Consider the following 15,169-nt stretch of genomic DNA (forward strand, 5'->3'; position numbering starts at 1 on the left):
TTGAATTGAGAAAGAATAAACTAGTTTTATTTGAGAAAGGACTTGTATCGCTGAAGTTCTTCAGAAAGAATTTTTACAAGTAATTAACAAACGACCAGAGACGTAACAATATGTTAAAGTAAGACTAACAATAGAAAAGGAGATAAGAATAATAACTTATTCCGCCAAATCGTGGTTCTAAAGTAAATGAATCAGCTTGAGTGCACTTTGACAAAAGACACAAAAGATATTTTGAAGAAAGAAGACCAAACGATTACGGTAACTCTCGCCACAATTGTAAGTGAATCACACACAGAATACTAGTTCGATAGTAATAGAAAATAGTTCGGCTTGTCAACTGAAATTCTAAACCAACTGAATAGGCCTAAGTTGATTTTTTAAAAGAAGAAGAGAACTATATATAGTTTTTATAATATGTCTATAATCTCTTTAGTGTGAAGAATTTATTGCACATATTTTTATCTTGTTCCGAATATATATATATATATATTATTTTCAAAAGAAGTGAAGTACGTGCTGTTTATTTATCGTTCAGTTTATCGCCAACAAGTCCCAGACACCTACTGTAGAATAATCCTTAGCCCAACAACAACACAGTAAATATTTATACTATTAAGAAGTATAAGTAAAAGCCTTTTATTTTGACAATTGGCAAAAAGATTGTATATTTCAATTCTGACAACCACTATAACATCCCATAATAGTTCGAACACTCTACCATCCTATAATAATTAAAACTACCCTGAAACATTCCATAATAGTTTAAAAATCACCCTATAACGTCCTATAATAGTTTTAAAAAATCACTCTATATAACATCCCATAATAGTTAAAGAAAAACACTATAACATCCCATAATAGTTAAAACACTAACTTTCCATGGTAGACATATTTCTTTTCTATCTAGTTTTCGCATAAAAAGATGCGCGCACGCTAGTAGATATGTAGTAATACCCAGGTGCATACCCTCAGGATCCACTTACTATAGGTGCAAAATTTTAGATCTGTAGGTTCTTTGCTCTTGGAGCTATGATGGTCACATATTATTTTCTATGTGTTTTTCGCCAGCTTGCCTCATTAAAAAGATGCGCACGCGCATGCACGTGGATAAGTAATAATACCCATGTCCACTTGGTATGTGTGCGAAATTTTAGGTTTCTAGGTTCTTTCCTTTTGGAGTTATGGCGGTCACACACACACACACACACACACAGAACTACAGACACGGCCTTTTATTATTATAGATTATAAAAGTAACTAAAAATTAAAAATTTTAAGCTAGATAAGGTTAAACTAGGTAATACAAATAAAAATAATGATAATAATAGTAAAAGTTCTCAACGAGATACACTCGCTAGGACTAACAGCTCACGAGTAGCACGAGTTTTATGCAACTTGATTAGTGTAAAATTTGCTTCATGTTACAGCGTATTTTGAAACTTTTTATGATGGGAATTCTAAAAATCACGTCCCGAAAGGCAAAAAAAAAACAATAACATTTAATTAGAAACCCCATCAGAGTAATTAAAAGTGATACGCGCCGAGTGTTGTAAAATATTGAACATGATTGCAATCAACAACGACCACACCAGTTAATGTTTATCGTCAAGAACAACAACAAAACAGACAGCGGGCGGTCGTAACTTGGAAAGTCAACAATGGCCTCGGGACTGATTTCAGTGGCTATAGTATGGAATAGAGGAGTGGTCGGCCTGGGGAAAGATTTTATAATGGTAAAGATAGGCAAATTGTCGGGACTGAGTAGTCTTCTTGCGGAGATGGTCGCTCAGGGAGAGTCTACTGTATTTTCTATAAATCACAGACACAAGTTAAACCTGATTCAAAACACAACTCTTAAAAATGCGTTCTAATAATTGTTTCGACAAACCCTACAAAAAATGTTATCTACGCTTAGTTGCCCCTCCTTTTAGACTGACAGACTAGGGGGGAAGGCAGCCACTCAACAACACCCACCGCTAACACTAGAGTTTCTCTTGTATGACAGAATAATAGGATTTGGCCATCACTCCTTCAACGAACCCTCACATGAGAGCGCGATTTTTGATACCATTGCCTTATCAAAGGTGTCTTATCCACTGCTTAATTTTTTTTACTGTTTGTCATGGTCATTTGATCGATACTTCTAACCATAAAGCCACGCCCAGCATGTTAGTAACATTGATTTTGTAACATTGTTTTTACCATACAACGCTATCAGTTAAATATATAGTATGTACAAAAGTTTCTAAAGCTCGAGCTCTTGGTAACAAAATATTCAAGATTAAATAATAATGAATTACAAGAATGTTTTAACATAGAAACAGGAAGATGAAAGAGGCGCTCAAATATATAATTGATTTGTTCCACTGCTGTTCCTGTACCAGTTAACTATAAGTCGGCTAGATTTTAACAAACAGCCCAAGTTTCGAATAAACCTATTTAAAAATTTCATTTGATAAGCAATTTTACATTAGCTACGAATTTATACTGACTGTCAATCCTATTTTAAGTGCCTTAAGAACGGTTACTGTTGAGTAACCTTATAAGACGCATGATAGCATTTACAAACATACTGTTACGTCTCCGTTCGTTAGTTGATTCCCGTAACTTCGTTCCGACGAAACTTTAGCGACACAAGTCCTTACTTAATAAATCTGGTTTATTCTTTCCGAATACAACTTTACCGATACACTTATTTTCAACAGTCGCGCTATAACAACGAACGTGCTCAACTTCAACAATACTATCTGACTGCAGTTCAATTACTCACTACCAACACACACATTTTTTCGTCACGTTGTGACCATCTTATATACACCAGACTACCCTATATCTAGTAAATGCTAGGGCATTCACAAAGGAACAAGATATTTCTAGAAACGTGGCGTGACACTAGTCACGTGACCTCGCTTACGCAACAATACTATATACAACCTTTATTCAAAGCATCTAAAAAACGTTTTATTTGAGATCTTTGAACATTACTGTTCAGATTTGTGCAGCTCTAGCCAGTGCACGAAACTATTGAAGTAACAAGATAAAAATAAATGTTTACAAGTAATTGACTATATGGTCTTTGAAATAGATTTTTGTTGTTACTGCAACGAAGATGATGTCGAACAAATTGAACTATAGCTTTATAAATTGGAAAATACTGTTTTACTGAACTTTTTATACTGCTTGAGAGAAAGTACAAAATGAAATTATTACTGCAGTTTCGTTGGTCATTTCCTTAAGGACATCTAACGTCTTTGCAAGTCTAAGCGATCTCTGCCAGAGTCATGAAAAACAAAAAGATCAAAAATAATTATAATCATTCAAGCTAGTCATGCTACAGCGTATAATGTAAAACAACCATAACGATGTCTCAAGGCTTTGTCTTATCTGCAGATAATTACAGCTGGAAAATGCATTGATATTTACCTTCTCTTCAGTCGAACAAATAGTTATTTATCATAATGTATCTATGGTTATTTCTCAAAACAGAGCTGTACATTATCTCCTGGTTACATATCCCTGAGAAACCAATTTTTACTTGAAACACGCACCTGTGGTTGCCGCACGAACAATCACGTTCCACAGCTACTCCACAGGCATAACACGTACTTTGTAAGCATATTTCTGCATCGTTCATGGTAAACTCGCATAATAAGCTGAAAGTGAATTTGATACGCATTGTTGTATTATTCATCGTATGTAAATCAGGAAAGGATATTGATAAAAATATAATGAAATATTCAATTCCCCAACTAGTTAGGGTTTCAGTGTCGGAGATGTAGTGCACGTTAACTAGTTTCAGTACACCATATACCACAATCAGATATAAATTATCAGAAAATCTGCGAAGACTGGAAAAAAATCATTTTGGAACAACGAAGAAAATGGTTCAAGGCTGTCTTTCCACTCCTTAAATTTATTTACTATTTGTCATGGTCGTTTGATCGACACTTCTAAATACGCGTTTTACGTTCCTTGTTTCTTTGTTTTCGTTTATATTAGAGCAAAACTACATTGGACTATCTGCTGAATCTCCCGCGGGGGAATCGAACCCCGGATTAACATGACTTCAGGTTGGTTGTCAGGTTGTTTGGGGTAAGCAAACACGGCTTCAGGTCAGTTGCCAGGTTCTTTGCGCTAAACAAACACAACTCTAGATCAAACCTACTATTGTAAATTTATCGCTGTCCCTCCGGAGGACTTTTACGCCCCTCTAGTGTTAGTTTTATTGTAGTTGCAACATTTAAAAATTTAAGTTCAACAGTATCTTTGATATAACAAGTTCTGATGGAATTTTTGCAGTGCACTTGCTACTTTATATACTTGCCTGACATTACATGATAAAAAGAAATATCTTACAAAGTTATTCTTCTAAAAAAAATCTTGGTTATGTTAACTACCAATTACCATGTTATTGTCCTGCGCATTAGTTTTATTAATAATTTAGTTAAATGTTGTTTTTTAAAACTTACGTTCCATTATATGCACATTCTTTCTGTCTTTACATAGTATGTATGTATATATACACATTTGCCTTGACATTTATATGTTGTTATTTTCGTAGTGCAAAGCCACACTAGGGACTACTAGGGACTCGAGCCCCGAATTTTAGCGTTGTAAGTCTGTAAACTTAGCGCTAACTCACCGGGGGAAATATTTATATAAATAAGGGGTCGTTATCTAGTTACCTATTTATGACTATCATAGAATAGTTTACTTTGCTACATTTAAATTATATTTTCATATCCTAGGTTCGATGTGTCAGTCTGAACTCAGCGTCGAATGTTGTTTAAGTACCAGCATAATATCGACAACAGAGAAAGATCGAAAGTCCGCTTGTTTTGAGTCACTAAAAGAACATTGATTAAGTAGCTCTGATTCGAATGTTGTATTTTCTTGTGTATTGAGGCGCTACAAAAACTTGTTCTCCTCCTGCGTATATTGTTACCTGTTCTAACATGCCTCGAAACGGTGAAGACACAAAAGAAAGTCTGCTCAAAATGATACAAAGAAACTAAGATTTTATTAAACTTTTCACGAGCTTTTAACCAAACATGAATTAGTTAATAAAGACGCGCTTTCGTTATAGCTAAGAGGCTGGCGGGCCAGCAGGAGGTTACGCCAAACTTCTGATGAACTGGATATGTTTTGTAGGGCAAGAAATTTTATTTTTAGTGGTTTAAGTTAACAAAGAACACACATTCGTCGGTTGAAGTCAATATATTCCGCCCATTAATCCTTCTAGCAACGTTAATTGGAAAAATTTACCAAGGATTTATTACGCTTCGGTCTATTCTATATTTCTAGCTGACACCAGTAACATTTTCCTTTTTCTTTATGGATTTCAAGCTTGCTAGCAAGACAAGGCTTCAAGTTGGTAGTCAGGTTATTTGGGGTAAGCAAACACGGCTTCAGGTTAGTTGTCAGGTTGTTTGGGTAAGCAAACACGGCTTCAGGTCGGTTGTCAGGATATTTGGGGTAAGCAAACATGGCTTCAGGTTAGTTGTCAGGTTGTTTGGGGTAAGCAAACATGGCTTCAGGTTAGTTGTCAGGTTGTTTGAGGTAAGCAAACACAACTCTAGATCGAACCTACTATTGCTGATCGGTCGTCTAGAACGGTTTTTCAGTCTACTTGTTGTTCGGAGTGTATTGGTTGCTTGTAAACATAGCTGTCAAATTCAGTTGATTTTCTGAACATTCAAGAGCAACCAAACATTTATATCTGAAAACCTAGTTAGATTATTATAAGGTGAAACTGATGAAAAGAAACAAAAAATTTCCGAAGCTTTAACGTTTAAAAATTTGAAAACTACATTGAACGAATATCTCGGACTTATCTCTATCTTTACTAGCTAGAGTCCACATAAATCTTTTTTTTATATATGTTTTTATGTTACTATTTTTTTAATACTTTATTGCCACCTACTTTAAATAATTATAATTCAACACGCACAGACGAGAATAAGATTATATTTTGAATTTGTAAAAATTATTAATTGTACATAGGCTGAAGATGACCCGATCTTGTGACCTGAAACGTCGCAAATATAATTTCTTAAACATTTCAGCTGTAAAGCTGTTCATGACATTAAACTTAATAACCAATGTGATGTTAATCTTTTTACGCTAAATAATAATTTGTTTGGTGCAGATAACTAGTATAGCTTTTTGCCAAAATATCCCTAAACAACATAAATATTACCATCCTAAAAAATATTGAGCTTTAGCGAATTGTATTTGAGTTTATATTGAACTACTCTACTTTGAGCTCCAATTTGACAATCGTAAGCTACAACCTGATTATTGATATTCAGATAAACTTTTGCTCCTTTTATTGTACTGTGATTAATTGCTTACGTGTAATTTAAGTTTTATACTATTTTTACCTTCTTTAGGATAATATCCATGTTTTTATTTAATTTCCACTATAATTGACTTGGTTTTGATGGCTGTTAGGACCTGTTTTAAGTACGCTTTCCCTCATGTTATCCACGTGAAAGTCTCATGGTAGATTTACGGGCCATGTAAGGAAGTGATTATGTTTTGTTAATAAACACCTAAGTTTGGCCGTTTAACATTTCATTTTAAAAATCGACCCTTGGAGGTCTCTGAGATAAAGAGGTGGGTGGTAGCAGAAAGATGCCAGATTACCTTTCTGTATCGTAGGGTTTGCGAGTATCTTTAATTAATCGAGTATAATCAAGTGAATTTTTTGTTTATTCAAAATATTTGGTCCTCTTGTACTGTAATGAGCCATCCACGTCTTTGCAAACACGATGTCGACAGTCATAGACTAAGTTTAAATACCACAATGGTTTTTTCGTGAGAGATTATATTTATATCTGACTGGAGGGGTGAAGGCTTGCACAGGAAAGTATAAGCGGTAAGTTAATCTCCACTGGAATATTATGAGAATGATGCCTGATGTAGATGACCCAAGATTGTAAGATATCACCCTAGGACCCCGCTGTCTGAATTTGGTTTCTTCTGCAATACGTTTCCTTGTGAACTTTTTATAATTGCGGAGTTGTATCTTTTTTGTTGGTTACACTTTTACCTGTAAACACTAGAACTTTTACACATCGATAAAGGTTTTTGTAAGCTTGATTTCTATCCAAATGCCCATGGTGACAAAAAAGCATAACTTGAAAGAGGTTTAGTAACCTTATACTAATAACCTCAGCATACATTAAATTTATTTATTATTACTACAGTTATTTATATAATAATTTAATTAAATTATGTTTATGGCTGACCAAGAACTTAACATTTTGATTCAGTTAGATTTACCATTTCAGTTTAATTCAAATGTTTTTTGCATGACCTAAAATATTTCATGATTGTTTATTTACATTAATGTTTTGTTCTTTGAAATGTTTTCACATTCTTATCATGTTAGTGCCTGTTCGAGCTCCTATCACTAGTCCATCTATAGAGAAAAGCAAGTCAACAGTGGTTGTTTTTAATAAACCCTGTAGAAGGATAAACATATATCCTCGAACTGTAATTGGACAAAGGAAATGAAAAGACTGTCTCCCTCTCTTTTTGATATATGTTTTATAAATATGCCAGAGCAACAACTTTCAACTATACACCGGACCGTCAGGCTAACTGCTACACACTTCAGTAAATCAATCAGTCTCTGCTGGCGAATATTTTTGCTTAAAATTAGAGCTAATCATGATGGAATGATATAAACAACAAAAGTCTTGGTTAAAAGTATTAGAAATAGTCATGTTAGAGTTGTTATGTTATACATAATATAATACTGAATGTCACTATGTTTTATGGGCTCTGTTTTTAAGTAGAAGGTAACATCTGACAACAAAATGACAATTTAATAATGCATTCAACTAACTAAAAACCAGCATCAAGTTTGTTTAGACTTGAAATAGTTAAAATTATTAAGTCTTATTGCTGCGTGCATTCACAATATTTAACTTAAAAGCCTCATGTTTTACCAACTTTGGCACAAAATAACGTGTATAATATACTTTAGGTGAATACTTCAAACATTTCAATATCACTTTGATGGTCGAGACCTAAACAAATTGCTGAACAAATAGTCTTGTTGGCAGCGACATTCAGCGAATCAGTTTAAACCCCATATTCTCCTGATTAAGAAAGTGAGTAGTCTAATTACGAGGAAAGGGAATTAAAACACACCTGTCTTCAATCGTGACTTTCATTTTTTTTGCAAGCTTAGGTGTTTCACGCTATGATATTAAGATTCTTGAACCACGTTCAAATATCATTTCAGATAACAATTGGGACAGGCGTGGCCTAGGGGACAGCGTGCCGGACTGGAAAGTGGAAGGCCCATGGTTTGCGCCCCGTTACTGGAAAATCACGCTTCTCAAATCCCAATATTTGGTCACACAAGAGTAGCCCAAGAATTGGTAGTGGGTGCTATTATCTAGCTGCCTTCACTCTAGTTGTGAATTCAGTGTTAGGGACGTTTTGTATACTTTGCACGAATATTTGTAACAAACAAATAAAAATAAGATAATTAGGACGTCATAGGCTCAACCAACAGATTAGTCGAGGTATTCAATTGAAGGGTTACTAGGCGCTTATGGAAGAAAAAAGAAAGGTCTGAAGGGTCATTTTCACACATGTCTGTTTTTATTACTAACGTAATAAAATATCCGCATTCTAGCGATTTTTATTGCACTTTTATCTTCTATTGAAGCTGTCAAAAATATTCAAATCTCAGTTTTGTGATCCTTAACAATAATGTGTTAAAACTCAATGTTTCAGTTGATACATTTTATCAACTTATCTACATGTGCTGTTATTGCAAAACTATAAATGATTTTGAGTTCATTGAATTTTGGTATTATATGGTGATACCGAAATTTTCATAAAACTGTCAGAGATGAAATTTTAAAATATAACTTGAGCGGGCATGGCCAGGTGGTTAGGACGCTCGACTCGCAATCTGCGGGTCGCGGGTTCCCATCCCCATCCCACCAAACATGCTCGCCCTTTCAGCCGTGGGGGCGTTATAATGTGACGGTCAATCCCACTATTCCTTGGTAAAAGAGTAGCCCAAGAGTTGGCGGTGGGTGGTGATGACTAGCTGCCTTCCCTCTAGTCTTACACTGCTAAATTAGGGACGGCTAGCGCAGATAGCCCTCGTGTAGCTTTGCGCGAAATTCAAAACAAACAATAATTTGAGCGATACTTATTTTCTACGGAACGATGACCTCACATAAAGATAACGTATTAACCAATTTTTTTTTTTAGATATAAATGTGTAAATTATAATTTTCTGCTTTATCGAAAAAATTGTGTGATTTTTATGAATTACATAATTTTAGGAAACTGGAGGAAATTACTACAACACCCAAGATGATACTTTATATGTACTGCTTAAAGAAGGGCAAGAAATTGAAGTCCGCCAAGAAGAAGTTTTGGACTTTAGCTTGATTTTTCCTGTAGAGTTAGACGATACAGATCGAACTGGACCTGAAGAAATGGATATAGTAGAAGGTGTCTCGTCGCTATTAGGATTACCCCCAGATGGCGCTAGAATAGTAGAAATTGGTTGCTGCAGGGAGAAAAGATCGTTGTTCCCAAACCAAGTAAATGCCGATGTTCGGGTAAGTAAAGAACATACTGAGAAAAATATGCAATAATATAACAAATCTGAATTTTGTTAAGTTTTATGGGACACCAGGAGGTTACTTTAAATAGTCTAATAAAGTTAACGAAATATTTACTGATTAGTATATATATATATATACGTGGTTTAAAATGTTCTTTAATAGACAACATTTCTTAAACTTAAACTTACTTTGGCATCAAATTGCTTGTCTTAAATTCGTACATGCTACTTGTGAAATAACTTCAAACTGGTTCACATAGCGTAGAAACTATTATGGTAAGTGTTTCCCATTTGAACATCTGTTGGAGCTCCCAAAGACTTGGGACTAGTAATAAATGGGTAATCGAACCTCTCGTTCGTTGTTCAACAGCCGGAAATAAAAGAGTTTTCAGTCAGATGTTACTGTTAATAAACTAGTAAACGTTATGCACTAACGTATAACTTAATGCTACTAATTACTTATTTACCACAGCAAGTTGTACAGTTTTCGATGAATTTCCTTAATTGCTAAGAAGACTTCAGTTAGAGTTTATTATTGTTGTTGTTTTTTTGCTGTTGAAAAAAATAGGAGCTCAAAATTAATAGTCCTAGCTTACTACCATTTGTACTCAATATTAAATAAACCGCAAACATTCTCCACGATAAATCACGGTATTCCTGGAGATGAATTCCGGTGAAACTACACAAATTTACTTACACAGATATTGCATGATGTTTATCATCTACAGAAGTGGTGCAACCGAAAGATGCAAGTTGTAATGATTTGTTTGTTATGTACAAATATACACAATGGACAATATAGGCCGTGCCTACTGCAGGGATCGAACTCTGTGTCTTAGCATTATGGGTCCTTAAGCTTACCGCTTAACGGCAAAACAAACATTAATATTTCAGTACAAGTTGAAAAGATAACCTCGTATTTTTTTTTTATTGACAAGATTTTCTTTGGAATTAGTTTGAACGGGTTTCGTATATGAATATTTCGAACATTCATAGCTAATAGCGGCCTTTAATCTAAGAAGAACCACGCTGGATACTTGAAAAGCATAGATAGTTCTTATATAACTAAAACTTTAAACGAATGTAATAAGACGATATCTGAAGGTCCAAGTTGGAAGCCCACCACTCTCTACTAACGGATCAGTTGAGATAACGCCAGTCAACTCTACTGAAAAGTACGTGGATGTGTTGACATCAGCTGTTCAAAGTGGACACATGGATCAACTAGTGAAGCATGAAATTCATTCACTACGGGTAAGATTTATAATTTCTGACTGTAATCAAAATAAACCAAACATAAAATATATATCACAAACATGAAAATATATATTAATGAAAATTTCACGCATTTCATTAGTATATTCATTTTGTTTGTTTTAGCGCAAAGCTATACATTAGGCTACCTGTGCAGGGAATTTTAGCGTTGTAAGTTCGTAAACTTGCCGCTGACTTACCGGAGAAACTTTATTTGCTAATCTTAGATGCAAAAGTAATATACAGCGAACGACTTATAAGTTTGCATTAGGCCTACTAATGGGCTTTTGAAAAAAAAAATGTTTGAATTGCAATATTAAGATTTGTTCTTTTATTAAGTTCCTTTTCATTGTAGATATATTTCTTACTTCTAATTACAGGTATTAACAAATAATATATTTGAGAAAAAGCAGGAAAAAAAACAGGTCTGTACTGACGAACGTTTTATCAAGAACGAGATTCGTTTGTTGTTAAACCTAAAGATACAGAATGGGCTATCTTTGTTGTGCCCCTAACAAAACCCGTTTTTTAGCGTTATAAGCTTTTAGACTTACCACTGAGCCACTGGGGTGGGGCAAGAATAAGAAAATAATAATTATAATTTGCGTTTTTTATTGTTTACTGTAAAATATGGAAGAAATATAATTAGTCAGAAAGCGTAAATCGAATATCAGAAGATTTTTACATTAGAAGATATATTTTTGAAAGAATTAAGTAATGTGTTTTAGTTAGGTTATATCTACACAAGAAATATAATCTAAAACGTAGATGCTTTTTTTTCACGTTCTTTATAATTTGTCAATTTCACATTCGAATCAGATATGTGTAAAAGCGACAACTCACTGCCACTCACTGCCCAAGAAGCCTTTTGTACTATACACGAATTCGTCAGTACAAATCTGAAATGTACAAATTAAGAGGAACATGAAAAAAAAAAGCAGTCTATGTGATTTGTATCACAAATGTCAGGAATATTGGTTGCTAATGCTTCACCTACTTCCGGCGTTTAAACGTAATTTGTAAGTGAACAATGTTAACTGTTTATTTGTTTGTCAATAAGAAAATATACAACTTGAAATAATATTTAAACCAAATACTTTAATATAACAGATCCGAAGCTACATTGGTGGAGACATGGACACAGTTATTGAAGGCACCACACTAAAACGGACACGTCGGCAGAATAACCAGTAAGTTGTACACATCTTACATACATGATGTCACATTACGAGGTTGTAAAAAATCTTACAACTTAGTGAAAAACATAAAGATTCATTATGTAAAAATGTATGCTATCTATCTAACCTGAGCGAGTACTTACTGTTATGCATTAAGAGCTCACGTCGTCAAGCAATTTTTGCTAAAATAAATGTTTGTAAACTTGTAACATACATTGTTTGGCGGTTGTTAGTCAAACACATATTATTTGCAAGCTTTTAACGTTGCTAGGCTACGAAGTGAGCACGTCATAACTCTTGACGTAAGTTTACTGACGTACGTTCCATTAAATGGCATACTGTACGCATTATATGTTTGTTTTATAAACACGTAAGCGTACTTGACAGTGCTCCGAATCCCCCAGTTGGTGTCTTGAAAAATCAGAATAGAAAAACCATGATCGATATCATACTCAAACGCCGAAAATTCCTGCGCCTATGGGCCCGGGCCTCGAATCTTTAAATCACCGAGCGACGACTCTGTACAGCACATCTTGTCAAAATAATAAATGACAATTATAATTAAATAACTTACAGCACACCTTATCAAACTACTAAGCAAAGATTGTAATCTAATAACTTACAGCATACCTTATCAAACTACTAAGCAAAGATTGTAATCTAATAACTTACAGCACACCTTATCAAACTACTAAGCAAAGATTGTAATCTAATAACTTACAGCATACCTTATCAAACTACTAAGTAAAGATTGTAATCCAATAACTTAAAACACTCCTTGTCACACTTATATGTAAAAATTGTAATCCAATAACATAAGACACCTTGTCAAACTAAGTAGATTGTAATCCAATGAATTAAAACACACCTTGTCAAACTATTAAGTAAAGATTGTAATCTAGTAACTTAAAGCATACCTTGTCAAACTACTAAGTACACATTGAGATGTAGTATATTACAGAACACCTTATTAAACTACAAAGTACATATTGAGATCTAGTATATTACAGAACACCTTATTAAACTACTAAGTACACATTGAGATCTAGTATATTACAGCACATCCTGTTAACGTTATTTGCATATTGTGATCTGATGCTTAAAATCACAACTTGTTTTTAGGTTTATGTAGATTGCTTAACTTGTTTCAGTTTTTATACTGAACACATCACAACGTTCAATTTAAATATTTCCACATTCTCTTACGAGTCATTTGATTCTAATAAGTGTTCATAGATTTGAAAGTATGGAGTTTTTTTTAAAGTAAATAATGATATTAATTTTTATATGTGTATAATGGTATATTTATCGATTTGAGCTGCTCATTTATTACATATTAAATTTTCAATTTTATTTGTACGAAGAAATCCTTCCACCATGACGGGCAGTTCATCGTTTCAAATGCCGTACAACCTTCTACTGTGCAGGGAAGATTGCACGAATACAGAGGCAGTACTGACAGTCTACGAGCCTTTGGTCATAACTTTGGTTGTTAAAGATGTTAATGTAAGTGACCACTTAAGACTCTACCAGTGTGTTGTTCCGCGTTATTTTATTATTTTCAGTTCACTACTATACATTTATATATCGAAACGACTAAAATAATTAAAAGTTCGAAATGAACTCTGACTGCATATCTTTAAATTTCACCAATTAAAGAGACATCAGCCCTAACGTTGTTGTTAAAGCATTTCCTGAACATGCTTTGGTTTTGGTTATTCTGAATAAGATATTGTTTTTAAGCCAGAATAGTATCAAAGATATTTACTTGTAACTTAGAGTGATATTTTACAATAATTTTGGATAGTAAATATAATTATCATTATCTTATGATCAAAGCAAGCTACCAACATAGACCAGAATTAAAAATTAACCAAATACTGAATATAGCTAATTAAATTTGTCATTATTACTAGCAGTGTGCAAAGTCATAAAGAAAAACAACTATTAATGATTACAACGAATATATTCATCATTTGGGTGCTCTCATTGTTAACGATATTTTCGGCCGTAATCCTAATAACATCTCGTAAAATTTGGACAGCTTGAGAGGTTTATATCAGACCAGATTCCAAACTCTAAGCTAGAAGTGCAAAAGCAGTTACGATATTAAATAATAAAAATATAGAAGTTAAAATGATTGTAAATAAATGAAAATAAAAATAAATGTATCAAAATTTTAATCACCATAAAAGTAACCATGAAATAATAGAATGACATTTAGATAAAGTTATGTCTCTCTCTTGTTAATTTATCACCATATGCAGTTCTTCTAGAACTTATGCTGCGATAAAGTGATTTCGTTGTTCTTGTTCATATATTATTATAAGCAATTCTTTTAGAACTTCTACTACGGCCTGGCACGGCTTGGTGGTTAGGGTGTTCCACTCGCAATCTACAGGTTGCTGGTTCGAATCTCCGCCACCGAACGTGCTCGCACAAGAGTTGGCGGTGTGTGGTGTTGACTAGCTACCTATAACTAATAAATTATATATAACTCTGGAGTAGCTTTTCGCGAAATTCAAAACAAACCAAAGATTACACTGCGATAAAGTTCTTTCTTTCTTCTTGTTCATTTTTCACCATATGTAGTTCTTCTAAAACTTATATAGCGATAAAGTCCCTTTTCTCTTCTTGTTAATTTATCATAATTTGCTGTTCTTCTGGATCTTACACTGGGATAAAGTTCTCTCTCTCTCTTGTCCCCATTGGGTAAGAGATAGGTTTACGAACTTATAAAGCCAAAATCCGGAGTTCCATTCCCCGCGGTGAACACAGCAGATAGCCCGATGTAGCTTTGCTCTAAAACAAGCAAAGTTTCCCTCTTCCTTCCCATTTATCACCATATGTAGTTCTTCTATAGTTTCTACAACGATAAAGTTCTTTTTCTCTTCTTGGTCATTTACCACTATATGCAATTCTTCAATTAGAAACTAATTTACTGCTTTTATTTACTGTTCTGTTTCAATTTACTCTGTACTTTATGTACTTTATATGATGATTTCTTATCTACCTCGTTATAAAAAGTAAATTTTACAGTTTGCACAATTTTTCACTCTAAACTAAAGATGGCCATCTTTTCTTGATTCTTTTTTTTTTTCTTTCTAGGACAAAACTAAGTAACGACGTT

The 15,169-nt window shown here is 33.9% G+C and overlaps 1 protein-coding gene across 1 annotated transcript in view; it reads left to right on the forward strand.

Annotated features, from left to right (window-relative positions):
- LOC111086903 overlaps positions 1-15,169 on the forward strand; it is a 43,511-nt gene that overhangs the window by 2,535 nt on the left and 25,807 nt on the right. Inside the window, exons 2-5 of the mRNA XM_022391655.1 lie at positions 9,321-9,602; positions 10,712-10,861; positions 11,972-12,051; positions 13,404-13,545. Of these exons, the coding sequence (XP_022247363.1) occupies positions 9,321-9,602; positions 10,712-10,861; positions 11,972-12,051; positions 13,404-13,545 (654 nt within the window). The remainder of the gene's footprint in view (positions 1-9,320; positions 9,603-10,711; positions 10,862-11,971; positions 12,052-13,403; positions 13,546-15,169) is intronic.

Source organism: Limulus polyphemus, unplaced genomic scaffold, assembly GCF_000517525.1.
Source record: "Limulus polyphemus unplaced genomic scaffold, Limulus_polyphemus-2.1.2 Scaffold1537, whole genome shotgun sequence".
Classification (NCBI taxonomy): Eukaryota; Metazoa; Arthropoda; class Merostomata; order Xiphosura; family Limulidae; genus Limulus; species Limulus polyphemus.